We start from the raw sequence: 17,091 nt of genomic DNA, 5'->3' as shown, positions 1-17,091 counted from the left end.
AACAATCAAAATAAATAAGTTTAAATATATATCTTCTCATAGAGATACCTTTCAGTCGTGTCTTTATGCACATTGCCTTCATAACAAAAATGAAAGACCCGGCCAATTTGAAATGGAAAACACAGCACTCACTTCATAGTTCGTGAGGCCGCCCTGTTTGCCTGCTCTTATGCAGGGTCATCGAGGGTTCTTCCTTAACCATCTTATAACCATAATGTATTTTTATAAAGAGCTGTTTTCAATTAAATCTGTTATTCCAAGAAACAAAGTATGCCGACTTTGCTACACCACTGTCCCTCATGAAATGCGTGCTCAACTACACAGGCTATGCAGGATACACAAAAAATACTATAAACCAGCTAAACATACACCCAAAGAGCATCAGAGAACATTGAATACACTGTTCATTCTTTATGCAAGCAGCTATGTGTTTGTGTGCGTACTTAGATTAATATTTTACATTCTAGATGTACAGATTGTCTTTGATATAATAAATCTAAAAACTTGCTGAAACAGTATGTGCAACAAAAACAACAAAATTAAGTTTGGAAATTAAGTGATGGTTGAGTGTTTGCGAGCCTCTTCATCAGCTGCTATCATCATGTAGCTTTTCATATTGGGTAACAATAATAATCTTCTTTAAAATGGAAAAAATTACATTTAATTACACATTACTTAGTGTTCGACTAAGAACAGAGCTCATTAACAGCTGTCACTTTATAAAAGCATTAAATCATGTTTTCAGGCTATTTACAAACAAAGGTGGTATAAATATCATGTTCACACAACGTCATAGAGGCTCTGCCAATAATTTGTTAAACATGAACAAAATTTCTCCTTGTGCCGCTCTCTTAGAGGAACACCAAAAATGTCCAAACTTTGAAGTTATCAGGTGCACACAGTGTTTGCCTTTGTGTTTGATAAGGCGGTAAATGGGAATTATCAAGGCAACAACCTCATTCTACATATTCGCATTTAATGAGTTAAAGAAATATTCTGCCAGATATGTTTTTCTTTACATGAATCAGCTCAGAGCGAATCGGATTCCTCATCACTGTTCTGAAGACTTCATACATCACATAACGTTAGTATGCAAGTTTACACATGGAGAAATACAACCGGTCACTCTCTCATTGACAATTTAACCCCCAGCAGCATTTATTTGGACTGCGGTTAGAAGCTGGGAAACCTGAAAAGAAGCCACTTAGGCTGGTAAGGAACATGCAGACACCACACATAGACATCCCAGTCGGCCTTGAACACGGGATCCTCCAGCTGTTAGGTGAGAGTACTGGCAACTACACATCCACTCCTATGTGTCATAAACCAATACTGATGACTAAATGACACTTATACTGAAATATCTAAATGACTCTGAAGTTTCCAAGCGATCCAGATATTTAAGATACAATGTTTTATGTTGGTTTTTTTTTTGTCAGCCTATATCTGGGACACCGTCTCCATATCCTCCATGATCATGTCCTGTTCCTTGGCGTCCCCTTTACCTGAGATGCTCCCCGCCTCCTGAAATGACCACTTCTCCTTGGCCGCTGACGCTGATCGAACACCTGATCTGATGAGGGTAGCGGGCCGAGCCGGGAGCACGGAGTTTCCCCGGATACGGCTAAGAAGCAGCTTCTGGCGCAGGATGTCAGCGGAACACAGCTGGAATTTGAATGCTGCTTGAAAACCCCTGCGGAAGTTTTCATTAAAGAAGCCGTAGATTATGGGGTTGATGCTGCTGTTGAAGAAGGCCAACCAGTGAGCCAACGGGTACACATAGATATTGATGATGCGATACTGGTGCTCCATCAGACTGGCATAGTCACTTAGCATCATCAGTGTCCACAAAGGCAGCCAGGACAAGATGAAGAGCAGAGCCACAACAAGCAGCATCATTATCACCCTCTTCTTCTTCCTTGAGATGGTGTGACGACCTTCCAAACCCACTTTGTTGCCGTCACCACCTGCTCCCGACATGTTGCCACTGCCCCTCGACGGCGGAACAGTGGTTTTGAAAAGGGTGAAACCGATACGAGCGTACATGACGACGATAAGGCTAAGAGGAGCAAGGTAGATGTTGGCGAACAGAACAGTCGTGTAGATTTTCCTCATTTGCTGATTAGGCCAGTCTTCTCTGCACCAGTAAAATGGGCGGGTGTCATTGTTGCGGCTGAGAACAATCCGCACTCTCTTCTCCCTGGTGACCTGCAGCATCACCCCAGAGGGACACATAATGGACACAGCCAAGACCCAAATGATAACAATGATAAGCTTTGAGGTGGTGATGGTCAGCTTCTGCTTGAAAGGGTAGACGATGCAGCGGAACCTAACACAGGGATATTGAAGAGAATGCATTAGGCAAATGTAACACACTCATACAAAAGAGATAATAATCTGCCAGCTTTGACCATTTTCAGGCTATTGAACAGGTTTTTTTTACACATATCTCAAACGTAGGGGCTGGCAGAGGGTACATTAGAAGATTTTTATAACCCTTTTATAAAATCATGTATCACAAATGCAATTCTATGACACCAAGGATAGAAAAATGGTGCGGTTTAAGCCAAAAACGATTTAACAAGAGACAGAGTTCAGATTGCACTGTAAACATAACAAAAGTGAAAGGCGAAAAGCTGGACTCACAGCATTCAAGATTCAAGATTCAAAGTGTTTATTGTCACATGTACAGTGTAGAAACGAGTTTCCCTGTACAGTGAAATTCCTACTTTGCTGTCCGCAGTGTATTGGAATATGTGCTGGTAGAAGAGTGAGAAAATGGTTGGACATCAAAATGGACATCAGGCCTTATAATGGTCAAGAATTACATGGAAGTGATCAAACACAAGTTCCTATCTTGTATGAAAATAAACAAAACCACCCTGTGTATTTTCTCATTCCTTGAACAGATTTTACTGACCATCTAGCACAGCATAGCATAGCATAGCATAGCATATGTCTTATGCAGATAAATCATTTCTATTGCAACTAACACTACACATTCACACTGACCCACATGCTGCGTCTGTTGATGAGACACTGTGGCAGCGTCCGCGTTGCAGAATGAATGTAATTACAAAACGGCCCAGAGGAATTTCAAAACAGGGACAACTGGCTGCAAATGGTAATATTAGTGCATCTCATATTCAAAAGCATTGCCTCTAAAAAACAAATGAGTTCAGTCATTATCTGCTACAGTCATATAGCATCCAGTTGTTCAACTGAGCCCCATGGTGACCCAGATTCTAAAAGAAAGAAACAACTCAAATACAAAATAAATTAAACTCCTTCCCACTGTGATAATGTCAGCTCACATTTAGAGACATGAAATGAAATGCACAACTCACACTCATGAAGAAACCATTGGATATTTTTGGGGGTGTATACACAAATGCAGGGAGTGGGCCCTAGTTGTGTGGGGAATATACCTGCATGAAGATATATCTGAAGATGCTTGCAGTGGTATTCACATATTAAAGCCTTTCAGTATGGATTGTATTTATTTATTTGTTTGTTTGTTTTCTTTGGAAGCTACAACATCATCATGTTTTGGTCAACCCCCTTGTAAAAAGTGTGAGCAGGGTTGATATAATATCCTATAACACAGTAATTGGTCAAGGTATTCATATTTTTCCTTTTAATTTAGTGTGATAACTATCTATGATGCTGGTGGAAGGTGAATGAAATACAAGATCCGCACCATGTAAGCTCATCAATGACATCCGTTAGAAAACTCAGAGGGAAGATCGGGAGTTAAGAATAAGAATAAGAATAACTTATTCATCCCGAAGGAACTGGCTGTTAGACATTGAATTGGGAGGTGACTCTTATTTCACATCAGGTCTGTCCACTTGCTTCTGCGCCGGAGAGTGTGGTGTGTTTCCATCACTGTTTCGGTGAACTGAAAAACCCAGACTAAGAAATCAAGAAAAACAGAGTCTGACTGGATCTTTTATCAAAAAAAATGCTGATTATTTTGTCAGAACAATTTTTGAAAGCAGGAGCCAGTTGTGCCCTGTAACATCCCACTGTTTACAGCTTGTGTCTGTCTGATCAGATAAATCTTGTTATAAATCAGTGGTACAAGATATAGATAAGATCTCTCTGTTTATTATTTTATTTTATGTTATTTTAAATTTTTAATTTAATAACTCAGAACCTGTGGAGCAATGAAAAAAGTCCTCTATGCTTTAGCTGGTAACTCTTGTGCGTTGTTTACCCTTTTGTCTCGAAGTTACTGTATTTTACATCTTTTAGAGTTGAGCAAGCTGTCAGTGTAATCCACAGACAAAAGAAGCAGAAGAAAAGAATCCTGACAGGCACATCGAACAAACCCCCCAGCAGACCACAGGGCCTTGAATACATTTTGACACTGTGGAGCTGGAAATATGAATATATGGCATCCGTCATATTTTGCAGTACAGAAATGACTGTGAAATGACACATTTTAGTCAAAAATTTGATAAACCAATCAATTAATCTGATTATCCATTCGGTACAATCAGGTTCTGGCAGTTCTGTTTCCAATTTTTGAAATAGGTTAGAAAAATGTCATTGTGCTGGTAGATTAATTAAGGGCATTTTTTTTTTATCGAAGTCCTGCATTGAACACAAAGAGAAAAAAAAAAAATTTATGACCATGGCAAGTCTGAATATTTTTGAATCCCCATCTGGAAACCTTCACGAACGCCATCATAATTGAATACCTTCATGTTTGCTTGACTGAAAGATTATGGAGTTCTGTGAGACATTTACAGATTACATTTAAAGATTACAAGGCAGCTTAATGGACCGCGATTGTGCACCTGACGCTCTTTTTCAGATCTTACCGTCCCCATAAATATCTTCACCAAAACAAATTTTTAAGTCTAATCACAAAGTTTTTGTGATCAAACAACATTTTGGAAGTATGACATCTTGCTGCAGCCCAATCGTCCCTCTATGAACCTTCTTTCCTGCAAGTTCATATTTTTGGTGTATAATAATGCCTTTTTAAGAGTCACATTCAAATCAAATCTTGTGTGCAATGACAACACTCACCTGTCAACAGCTATCACCACCATAGTGAAAACAGACGCGGACACAGATATGCCTTGAACCATCCCACTCAGCTTACATACTACATTACCGAACGGCCATCCTGCAGAAAGAGAGAACAAAACTGTTATACACGTGTAGGATACAGTTGCTAACTTCAAATACTCTGATTTGTGATTTAGTAACGTGAAAAACTCCAACTTACTGACCTGTGATGATGTTGTCCACCAGTGTGGTAGGCATGCAAAAGATGCCAACAAGTAGGTCGCTGATTGCAAGGTTGAGAATGAACAGATTGGTGACAGTGCGCATGTGCTTGCTGCGCAGCACGATGAAACACACCACCCCGTTGCCCACCATGCACAAAATGAAAATGAGCAGGTAGGACACGGTGAAGACCGCCGCTACAGAGGGCCTGTGCAGGTAGAAATCCACATATGTGATATTCTGGTGTGTTGAGGTGTTTTTCTCCAGGCTTGATGTGTTAAATGTGTTTCCACCATCCCAGGTTGTGTTGTGAGCTAAATTCTGAGTCATGATGACTGTTTGGCGTGTCCCTTCATTTGTTCGGGATAAATATCTAATGTTCTCCGTTGACAAAACCTCTACCTATCATAGAGTGAATCCCCGCTGCACGCATTCTCCCGAAGGGAATTGAGTCCTGCAGATGAAAGGAGGGAATGAGTTGGTAAATGGATACAACAAGTTATAAAGAAATCAATAATTCCTATTCCTGTGTATGGTGTCTCTTGATTATTGGGGGCTGGTTGATTCAGTCAATTTTATCGTCTGGCACACCCCCAAACAAGCAGGCGAGAGAGAAAAAACAATCTTTCAGTTGTGACAGAAATGGAAAATGACACTCGATTGCAGGTTATATCAGCAGGAGGAAGGCTGGATGTTTCCATGAATTCACATTTTAAGGCTATGCACCAGAGGGCATTTGAAATTTGATGACGTTTTCAAAGTGGTTTGGCTAATTCACAGAACATTAAGTTTACCCCAAGTACACCTGCCTAATAACATGACTCTTACAAGGCCGATAAACTCTCCTTCCTGTGAAAATGGTACTCGGTGCAGACAAAAAGTAGGCCGGGTTTATTCTGTGATTAATATTTCCTTTTTCATGCAGTGCATCAATAATGAGCATGTGAAAGTAATTATTGACGGAAATGATGGAATCCTGAAAACTTGACATACTGACTATAAATAGATCGATAGAAATATTATGATTGTTTTCCCCAATGGTTGAATTAATTTTGGGCTTTAATTATCATTAGATCCTCAACAGTCAGAACCCCATCCATTATGCATCAGTCGTCGTTTCCAGTGGAGAGGAGGTCTGATCATGGCTACTGCTGTCATGATTGATACATGTGATATACAGTATCTATGACCAGCAAGTTAAAAAAGTTACTTTGGGAACTATGGAATATGCATAATCTGATTTTCCCTCTTTATCATATACCTGTAAACCATCAATTGATAAGTATATAGTAAATGAATCCAAATTAGGAAGAAAATAAAGAATTCAATTGATAGATTACTTGCCATGGAATAAGGTCATTTGGGTTTTTTCAAATATGTGGGGGGAAAAGGAAATCAATTTTAATTTGAGAATAAGTGTAAAAGACATTAGAGTTATTTCGCACGTACGGGTAAATAGAATAACTTCTTGAGCAATTATTTGCTGAATTACCAAAATGTGACACTATAAATGCATGTCTGAGATTAGGGGCCAACATTCCAGAAAGGTAAATAAAAGAAATAGATCAATGACCTTGTCCCTTTTGATGGAGCGCCCTTTCAAAGCATGTGCCTTGTGGGAATTTTCTTCCCAATTGGATAGAAGAAATAAACCCTTTTTTTCATTTCTTATTTCAGCACAGGTCAAACTTGCAACTTGTATTGAGTTGACAAAGTCTTCATATTTTTTATCTCCCACAAAGTTAATTACAGTATACAAAGGAAAATTACGGACAGATGCATGGAGAAGCAAAATAGCGAGCTCATCCTACCTCAAACTGAAGGAGCAGAGTTCCTCTTGAACAAGGAAATTCCAGTCATGAAAGGACGAAGCTCCTTCGCGGATGCTCTTGTCCCTGTGTGGTCGTGTGTGTGCGCAGTGTGCCTGCCAGTTGCTCACTGATGCAACGCTTATACATTTCAGGGAGGAGATGAGATCCACATGGATGAGATGTGCATGTGAACGTGCATGTGCACAGGAGCACAGGTACTGGAGGCCATTTGAGTCTCGAGACATATGACGTCCTAAGAAATAATGTCATATGTATTTCACCATTCACAAGAATATATATTACTATATATTGATCATCATTATATATGATATATATATACATATATCATTACAGAAACTGTTAATGAGCTTTTGTTGCACATTTTGTGTCACATGCTGCATGTTAATTCCCTATTTCATATTTACAATCTCCTATCAGAGGACCAATATAATTTGAATAGCAATTATGTTATTTTGTCAATCTTGATGTAACTAACTGCATCTTTCAGTGATTTTAAATACATGTTTAAGTAGCGTTTTGTTCATGTTCATCAATCTGCTAATACTGTTTACATTTCTATGTATGTTTACATTCCCTGCATCATTTGCATTTCCTTGCACAGCTACACCGAGTAACAGTTATTACAGTTATTATTTATTTATCAATACTCACCTGGGTGCACAGCGGAATTTCATTGTACATGAAAATAAGTTTTCAGACTATAGACATGAAAATAAAAAAAATGTAATCTTGAATCTGTGTTGTTAATAACAGCAAAATAAAGAATATAGCTTTCGTGCTTTACAGTATCTGCATGGATGTGTTGTGAACAGAGTGAATTTTCCTTTCAGACAGTCTGAGTGTCACAACAAGATGTTCTGTAAAGGAGCTGTGAGACTTTGGACTTGAATAGACATGCAGACTCAATAACAGTCAGACAGGAGCTTCAGGATATTTGCTCATCGTCACATTTCCGGTAACGGGTGCCATTTCTTTTAAGTCCTCATTCAGACACAAAGCTGGTCTCCCATTAGTCACTTCAAGGATCTTTTACCGAGAATGCACTCAACAGCCGCCTGTCTGCACTCTGGACGACTACTGATGTTGTTTGATTATGTGAGTTTGGCCAACTTGGTTGCAAGTTGACACACTCAAATGACACACACACACCTACATAAAAGTAAGCAATTAATGGTGTGGCTGAATGTAAACTGGGTGGTGGTGTAGAAACAGGAAGTCTTTGTCTAGGCCTCCATCTTCTGTGCATGAACAAACAATCTCAGTCTGATTTTATCTCTAGAACATCTAACATGTACTGTCCCTTCTGATGGACTCGTTCCTGATCCTCTCCATCCTCCTGACTCCCAGAGAGAACCTCAACATCTCCATCTCTGCAACCTCCAGCTGTTTCTTGTCTTTTCCTCAATGTGTTTGTAAACATGTTTTTATTTTTCTCATTCACACACTAACCCTCATTCCTCTCCTTCTGAAAGCAAACTTCCACCTGTCTAGATGTTCCTCCACCTGCTCCCTGCTGTCACTGTGATTCCTGTTAAACCTCATCCGTCCGCCTGTCTGTCTCCACAGCGATCAAGAAGAGGCCCAGAGCTAACCTGTGATACATTCCCACCTCCAGCCGGAACTCCTCTATCACACGAATAGCACACCGCACCACTGTCTAACAGCTCTCACACAAGCCCTGCTGTATGTCTGGCATTAATTAAGTCAAAACAGTCAGAAATGTCGGCTTGAAAAAAACTGAGATACAAGATGGTGTTATCACACTGTGAAAGTTGGGATGGGGCAGCAGTGCTTTCAAGAAATTCAGTTCCTTTGCAGCTCAATCAACACACAGCATCATATATTAGATGTAAAAGGACAGCGTTACATAAATGTGAACAGTATGGTGGAGACAAATACCTCTTACCTACATGTTTATGAGAAAAAACTCTTGTCATGGTGGCAATCTTGGATAAACATAAATGGAAATTCAATTTCTTAACCAGCAACAAGCACAGCTTATAGCTGCAAGTCATAGAAATGTCGTAGGACTTGTATGTGCAGTACACATACAGTATAGTGACATGGTGGTGCAGTGGTTAGAGCTTCAGCCTCACAGCACGAAGGACCCTGGTTTGAACCTTTCTGTGTGGAGTTTGCGTGTTCTCCCTGTGTCTTTGTGGGTTTTGTCCAGGTCGTCCGGTTTCCTCTCACATTCCAAAAACATGAACCAGGTTAACTAGGAAAAAAAATGGGAAAAATTGCTCCAAATGAGTGTATATATGTTCTCTGTCTTTGAACGTGGGCCTGCGATTGACTGGCAACCAGTCCAGGGCGTACCCACCTCTCGCCTGCTGACAGCTGGGACAGGCTCCCCCGTGACCCTGAGTGCAGGATGAGCGGCAAAAGATGGATGGATGGATGGATTGTATGGATATATTAATAAAGTAGACTGCAAATCATAATTATGACATGCCCCTGAGGTGTATGGTGTATGTTAGTTCACTACTTTAAGAAAATGTGTGATTATTTTGAGTTCTTTAATTGGAAGGTAATCATTCCAACCCTCCTACTGCCTTTCTGTAACAAACAGAAGGAAGAATAGAGCAGATCGGGACTTTTATAACCATCTTCTCGACAGCTATTTCTGATGTGTCACTTTCAATTTGTTACTTTGACACCAGAGTCACCAAGAGGAATTATCATTCTCCGACATTAACCTGGCAGTGTGTACTTGACAATCTTGGTGTAAAAATTTTTTAACATCTGAATAAGGAAATAAATGGGCATTTTGTGTAGATTATAAAGTAATTTAATTCGGGTGAAAACTATGACAACTACTAATTGTTTAGCTGCTTAAATCATGGCTGCTTTTACCCTGGCCTTGGTACGTAATAAAGAGGCAGAGCGATGCAATGTGAAATCATATCCGTAGGGTTTGTTGGGAAACCTCCCCTACCTTCCTGCAAAATGAAACACATTTTAATTAGTTGCCTAATGGTGTGGCAGCAACAGGGAGACACAAAGCGCCTCTGGTTTGGGGAAATGTAGTTTGACCAGAAACAGTATCACAGGGCTTTGTAAAGAGCATTTCATGCGGGGTTACGGATCGAACACCCGGTGGGTGACTCCCATTTTATTAAGTCAGAGGAGGAGGTTGCTGGACAAGACATCCATTTCTACATGACACAGACTTTTGGAAATTCTGAATCTGCAACTTCTGTAAAGTGACTAACAATACCAAGTACAAAGGTCCAGCATTGCTTATTTCTTACCCTAAAAATGTTCAAAATAGTATTTTACTGGTAATTTAAAAAAAAGCAACCACCATTTTTACAACAGCAGTGATATTCGTTGAAATTACATTTTATCAATAGGGTATTTTGATAGCACCAATCAGCGTATACCAAATAATTTTAGTTTAGCGGCAGTTCATTCTAATTAGAATTGTAATCCCCATCATTAAGTATGGATGCTGTAGTGCCCTGGTTAGATATCGAACTATATGAAAAAAAATGAGAATCATGCTTCCCCCATACACCCCTCCCCCCCTCAGGCATGCACTTCCACCTATAGAATATCCATTTAGTTGTGCTGGTATGTTATGTGCACAAAATGATCCCATATATTCATATCAGTGTTGCCTTGCTTCTTTGATAATCTCTCTGCATTCATGTTAGGTTTAATAGATCTATTTACTGCACCGCTGCTCCCTAAGACGCTCTTCTAGCTGATCATTAAAGAACGTTTAATCATATCAACTGGTCACTGTCAACAGTAAAACTAAGGGACTGTTTGATAAGTCCCCCCACGGATCGTGTCCAATGTGTCCAACTAAAGCACAACTTCATGGCGTGACACCCAGGTCAAAGGGGTTTAGCAGGGAAATGTTTGACTCCAAGGACTGGGCATAATCTCAGATTCGCGTCCGAGCTTGCTCAATTGAGAAGGAACACCAAAACAGATGCGAACATCAAGAAGGAATGCCGCAAATGCTGCCTGTCACCGGAGGAAGGTTCTTCAGCAGACCATTAAGGTTACATTACCTCCGGCTCCTCTCACTTTGCCTTTAAGTGCGAGATTTTAAGCACAGGCCCAGGAATTTGTCAGTGTGGTACAATTCCAAGTGTTCTGCGAAGACAGGATGTTATGAAAACTCCCTGAAAAGTTAAGGATAAATTCATTCAATACAGAAAAATACTTCATTTTCATCAGTCACCATGGACACTACAGTATGGATGTCCAATAGAGATGGGCTGAATGAAATGTATAGGGTGAGAGAAAATGAAAACACAGCTTGAAATGGCTACCTTGTTCGTCTCCCTGGCAACACTTCAGCACCTGAACTGCAAAAGAACATCCTTGAAATCATTGAGAGAGATGCATTTGACCAGAGTGAGACTCGGGAGATGAGGAGCAGTGTGATGCTTACCTGTATATAGAACCTGTCCTAGGCATTGAGATGTTTGAGACAAGCTTGGACACTGCAGCACATGACTGTAAGCTCACTCTGAAGGAAGCAGTAAGACAGAAGAAATGGCCCCCATGAAGACGAAACTATGTGTTTGTGTGTTGATCAGAGTGTTTATTATTTAATGGAGGTCAATGTAATTGTTGGAGGGAGACATCCATAATTCACAGAGCTACACCAGCCAATCCAGTGCAGGTTCAGCTTTCCAGAAATTTCAGCAATAAATAGTATATTGTTGGTTTTTTTTTTTATATTTTGCTAAAGAATGAGTTTACATAATTTGAACAGAATTTTAAAGGCTGTCTATTGGAGTTGTTACGATAGTAACGGTATTTAAACTCAAATCCTTCATTTCAAAGCAGCCCAAGTGGACCAAGTTGTTCTTTAGATATAAATATTAGAACAGAGACTGTTCCTCAGCACATTGTGGTATGTGATAGCATTTTAAACCAGATCAATTAGGGATTCAAATGTGCATGGAAGAGGGGTCTGTGCCTCCATCCTGCAGTTATGCACTATATTTGTTTCTCTATGGTATTTTTCAGAATGAAGCTTGTCAGAGGTTTGTTGCTATACACAGCTCTCGCCCTTGACAACGCTGAAATGCGAGAGGTTTTGCACACAACTCTCATCGTTGTTTACTCTTCCTACTCATGGTATTCGTCACCAGACCCTTTCCATTTCTAACCATTTAAAAGGGTTTGCCACACAAGAATCAGCACACAATTACTGACAATTGAATCTAAAATCTGGTTGTACTGCAGGCAGTTTTTTTGTTAGAACCCCCTACCCAACAAAACCATTTTCTTTCAATTACTTGAAAAAAGTGATAAATGTTCACCAAAAAAGGGGTATCCAAAGCCAGCTATCTTAAATAAAACATATTTGCTTCTGTTTTAAGTTCAGGATTTAACATAAATAAATAAATACATACATACATACATACATACATATATTATATAAAAGATATATATCTTTATATATATTTTTATATATTTTTTTATATCGTCTTTCGGCCTTTCCCTTCAGGGGTCGCCACAGTGAATCAACTTTCTCCATCTAACCCTATTCTCCATATCCTCCTCTCTCACATCAACTGCCTTAATATCCTCTCTCACTACGTCCATAAATCTTCTCTTTGGTCTTCCTCAAGACCTCTTGCCTGGCAGCTCCAATTGCAGCATCCGTCTACCAATATATTCTCTATCCCTCCTCCATCTGTACTTGACCGAACCATCTCAGTCTGGCTTCTCTGACCTTCTCTCCAAAACATCTAACATGTGCTGTTCCTCTGATAGACTCATTCCTGATCTTATCCATCCTGGTCACTCCCAAAGAGAACCTCAGCGTCTTCATCTCGACAACCTCTAGTTCTGCCTCCTGTCTTTTGGTCATTGTCACTGTTTTTAGGCCATACAGCATCACTCGTCTCCCCACTGTCTTGTACACCTTTCCTTTCATTCTGGTCGGTAGTCTTCTATCACATAGTACCCCTGACACTTTTCTCCACCCGTTCCAACCTGCTTGGACCCGTCTCTTCACCTCTTTTCCACACTCTCCGTTGCTCTGGTCTTTTGACCCCAAATACCTGAAATCCTCCAGCTTCTCGATCTCCACTCTCAGCAGCCTCACTTTTCCACCCGAGTTCCTCTTATTCACACACATATATTCTGTCTTGCTGTGACTAACTTTCATCCCTCTCCTTTCCAGAGCATACCTTTACCTCTCTAGATTTTCCTCTACCTGTTTTCTGCTCTCACTACAGATCACAATGTCATCCGCAAACATCATGGTCCATGGGGATTCCTGTCTAACCTCATCTGTCAGCCTGTCCATCACCATTGCGAACAAGAAGGGGCTCAGAGCTGATCTCTGATGGAGTCCCACTTCCGCTTTGAACTTCTCTGTTACCCCTACAGCACACCGTACCAATGTCTCACTGCAAGCATACATGTCCTGCACCAGTTTAACATACTTCTCTGCCACTCCAGACTTCCTCATACAACACCAGAGCTCCTCTCTTGGCACCCTGTCATAAGCTTTTTCTAGGTCCACAAAAACACAATGCAGCTCCCGCTAGCCTTCTCTGTACTTCTCTATTAGCATTCTCAACGCAAGTACTGCATCTGTAGTACTCCTCCTAGGCATGAAGCCATACTACTGTTCACAAATGCTGACTTCTGCTCTCAGTCTAGTTTCCACTACTCTTTCCCATAACTTCATTGTATGGCTCATCAACTTTATCCCTCTATAGTTGCCACAAGTTTGCACATCCCCTATATTCTTAAAAATAGGCACCATCACACTTTGTCTCCATTCTTCAGGCATCTTCTCACTCTCTAAGATCATGTTGAATAATCTAGTCAGAAAATCTACCGCTGCCTCTCCTAGACACTTCCACACCTCCACAGGTATATCATCAGGACCAACTACTTTTCCACTCTTCATCCTCTTCAATGCCTTCCTCACTTCACTTTTACTAATTTATGCTACTTTGTGGTCTACAATAGTCCCCTCTTCTACCCTTGCCTCTCTTTCATTTTCCACATTCATCAGCTCTTCAAAGTACTCTTTCCATCTTCCCATCACTCTTCTAGCATCAGTCAATACATTTCCCTCTCTATCCTTAATCACCCGGACCTGTTGTACATCCATTCCATCTTTATCTCTCTGTTTCGCTAACCTGTATAGATCATTCTCACCCTCCCTACTATCCAACCGAGCATACAAGTCATCGTACGCCCTTTGTTTTGCCTTTGCTACCACTATCTTTACCTTTTGCCGCATCTCCCTGAACTCCTGTCTGTTCTCTTCAGTCCTCTCAGTATCCCACTTCTTCTTTGCTAACTGCTTTCTCTGTATATACTCCTGCACTTCCTCATTCCACCAGCAAGTCTCCTTATCTACTTTCCTTCCAGACGACACACCAAGTACTCTTCTACTGGCCTCCCTGATAACACTAGCTGTTGTTGTCCAATCATCTGGAAGCTCACCCTGACCTCCCAGACCCCCTTTCTCAACTCCTCCCTGAAAACCATGCAACACTCCTCCCTTTTCAGCTTCCACCACTTTGTCCTCTGCTCTGCCTTTGTCCTCTTAATCTTCCTTGTCACCAGAGTCATCCTACAAACCACCATCCTATGCTGTCTGGCTACACTCTCACCTACAACTACTTTGCAGTCACTGATCTCTTTAAGGTTCCCTCGTCTATAAAAGATGTAGTCTACCTGTGTGCTCCTACCCCCGCTCTTATAAGTTACCCTATGTTCCTGTTTTTTTCTGGAAAAAGGTGTTCACTACAGCCATTTCCATCCTTTTTGCAAAATCTATCACCATCTGTCCCTCTGCATTTCTATCCTGTATACCAAATCCGCCCATTACTTCTTCATCCCCTCTATTGCCTTCACCAACATGTCCATTGAAGCCTGCACCAATTACCACTCTCTCATTTCTGGGAATATTCTGCATCACTTCATCTAACTCATTCCAGAACTTCTCCTTCTCTTCAGATTTACATCCCCCCTGCGGGGCATAGCCACTGACAACATTGAGCATCACACCTTCAATTTCCAGTTTCAGACTCATAAGTCTATCTGACATTCTTTTCACCTCTAGGATGTTCTTAACAAACTCCTCCTTCAAGATAACTCCTACTCCATCTCTCTTCTTGTCAGTACCATAATAGTACAACTTAAAGCCTGCTCCTAAGCTTCTAGCCTTACTACCTTCCCACCTGGTCTCCTGGACACATAGTATATCCACCTTCCTTCTCTGCATCATGTCAACCAACTGATATTCAAAGTCCCTACTCTCAGTCCCAGGCTCTTTCCTTTCCTCCTCTCTCTCTGCTTCCAAACACACACTCCTCCTCTTCTACTTGTTCTTTGACCCACAGTGGCCCAATTTCCATTAGTATCCTGTAGGTCATCAGTACCAATGGCGGTCATTGTTAACCCGGTCCACGACCGATCCGGTATGATATGGTTATGGTTGACTCGCATGTTTGGTTTTGGCAAAATTTTTGCGCCGGATGCCCTTCCTGACGCAACCCTCTGCATTTATCCGGGCTTGGGACCAGCACAGGGAGACACTGCTCTGTGCCCCCCCAAAGCAAGCTTGGAGAGACACAGGCCAGTGCCGCCCTGAGGCTGCATTATGTGTATATATATATATCTATATATATATATATATATATAGATATATATATCTCTCTCTGTATATAGAGAGAGATATCTCTCTCTCTCTATATCTATATATATATATATATAGATATAGATATAGATATAGATAGATATAGATATAGATAGAGAGAGAGAGATTTCAAATGCCCTGTCCTGCTTAAATTGTATCAAGATAGTGAATCTGCATTTTGGACAAATGTATTTTTTCTGAAACAAAAAGCACATGTGCAACTGTGAAGTCCTCCACACTGCTCTCCAGAAAGAGCCTTACCGTCCACCCCCTCGGAGCTGGAACAATACATTTTATCAGTATCTCAATTTTGAAACAAGACTGTCAGTATGCCTGAAAGATGTGATGTTACAAAATGCATGGATGTTATTTGTACACCTCAGAGAACATAACACCAATTCAGTCTCATAATCTCCTGCTGAACTCCTGCAGTCACACCAGCCATCACTTTTACTAATACCTGTAGTATTCAATAATTTGATCCTGGGTAAATATGGTTGAAGTTGTCTCCCAAACCATAAGTTAATTATTACATGTATTTTCTGTTGGGAATGACAAGAACACAGTGTCTCATAATAAGCCAATTACTTTTGGCCGCAGCTGATTCGAGGGAGTCCTGTGATCACGGAAACTATGCAGCTTTTATCTCTTATCTCCTGGCAAGTCGAAGTACTCGGAACAGGATGAGACAACAGTGTCTGCAGCTTTAACTTAACCCGAATGAAACAAGCGCCTCAAAAAGCAAATACATCTGTACTAAAGGAGTGAATGGACAGATTGTTTAATTTCACAGACCGGCATGAATAGTTTTAATACAGGTTGGCACACCAAATAGACCAGCTGAGGATGATCATTGCCAGACCTCTAAATTCATTATTTCCTCCTATTTTGGGTTCTCTCTTTATAATCTACATATTTATAAAGCTAAATATTTATCAAGCTAACGAAAATCTCCCAAAACTTCTCAGAGTTAGGGTTCTACACTCATTCAAAAAAAAAAAAAAAAAAATGAAATTTTTTTTGAAGCACCTGTTTTTTAACTTCGTTATATTCAAAATACAAGAAAGGTAGTTGGGAGAAGAGCTGCCAGATACATACACATCTGCAGCTCAGTGAATGTAGATTGGATCACTATGGTATGTGAATATTTTTCTTCCATTCTTTTTTTTTTTCTAATCTAAATTGGTTTCCTTTTCTTTACTGACAGCCCCCCCCCCCAAAAAAAGTACAGAATTTCTTTTACATACAAAATACCAGACACAAACGTTCCAAACTTTATGGTAAATTGCGTATGGCCTTTGTGTCCGGTAATATTTCCGATATTGTGTTCAACACGCATGACCTTTTAGGCTTTAGATGAGATTCCCTAGACCC

General features: G+C 40.4%; 1 protein-coding gene and 1 long non-coding RNA gene across 5 annotated transcripts; both read right to left on the bottom strand.

Annotated features, from left to right (window-relative positions):
• Positions 1 to 976: 976 nt before the first annotated feature.
• On the bottom strand, positions 977 to 7,413 carry LOC147231132 (neuropeptide FF receptor 2-like). 3 transcript variants are annotated; one of them, XM_086153072.1, is made up of 5 exons: positions 7,056 to 7,413; positions 5,647 to 5,698; positions 5,247 to 5,452; positions 5,041 to 5,140; positions 977 to 2,329 (listed from the first exon to the last, which is right to left on the bottom strand). In XM_086153072.1, exons 3-5 carry the CDS (start codon positions 5,395 to 5,397, stop codon positions 1,441 to 1,443), a joined length of 1,140 nt encoding a protein of 379 aa, XP_086009198.1. In that variant the 5' UTR covers positions 5,398 to 5,452; positions 5,647 to 5,698; positions 7,056 to 7,413; the 3' UTR covers positions 977 to 1,440. The 3 variants fall into 3 exon arrangements, with proteins under 3 accessions (XP_086009198.1, XP_086009195.1, XP_086009196.1); XM_086153069.1 differs by having other exon boundaries at positions 5,247 to 5,698; XM_086153070.1 differs by lacking the exon at positions 7,056 to 7,413 and having other exon boundaries at positions 5,247 to 5,725.
• Positions 7,414 to 7,536: 123 nt separating this feature from the next.
• LOC147231131 (uncharacterized) lies at positions 7,537 to 14,357 on the bottom strand. Of its 2 annotated transcripts, XR_015106640.1 has the most exons (7): positions 14,302 to 14,357; positions 11,488 to 11,565; positions 11,366 to 11,401; positions 11,102 to 11,186; positions 9,933 to 10,018; positions 9,400 to 9,439; positions 7,537 to 9,294 (listed from the first exon to the last, which is right to left on the bottom strand). It is a non-coding gene; the product is annotated as an uncharacterized LOC147231131 (long non-coding RNA). The 2 variants fall into 2 exon arrangements; XR_015106641.1 differs by lacking the exon at positions 9,933 to 10,018.
• Positions 14,358 to 17,091: the final 2,734 nt, after the last annotated feature.

This window comes from Fistularia commersonii, chromosome 9, assembly GCF_037954325.1.
Source record: "Fistularia commersonii isolate RoL2024-O1a breed Wild chromosome 9, RoL_Fcom_v1.0, whole genome shotgun sequence".
Taxonomy (NCBI): Eukaryota; Metazoa; Chordata; class Actinopteri; order Syngnathiformes; family Fistulariidae; genus Fistularia; species Fistularia commersonii.
The sequence above is the reverse complement of the archived record's forward strand: the minus strand, read 5'-3'. Positions and strand labels throughout refer to the sequence as shown.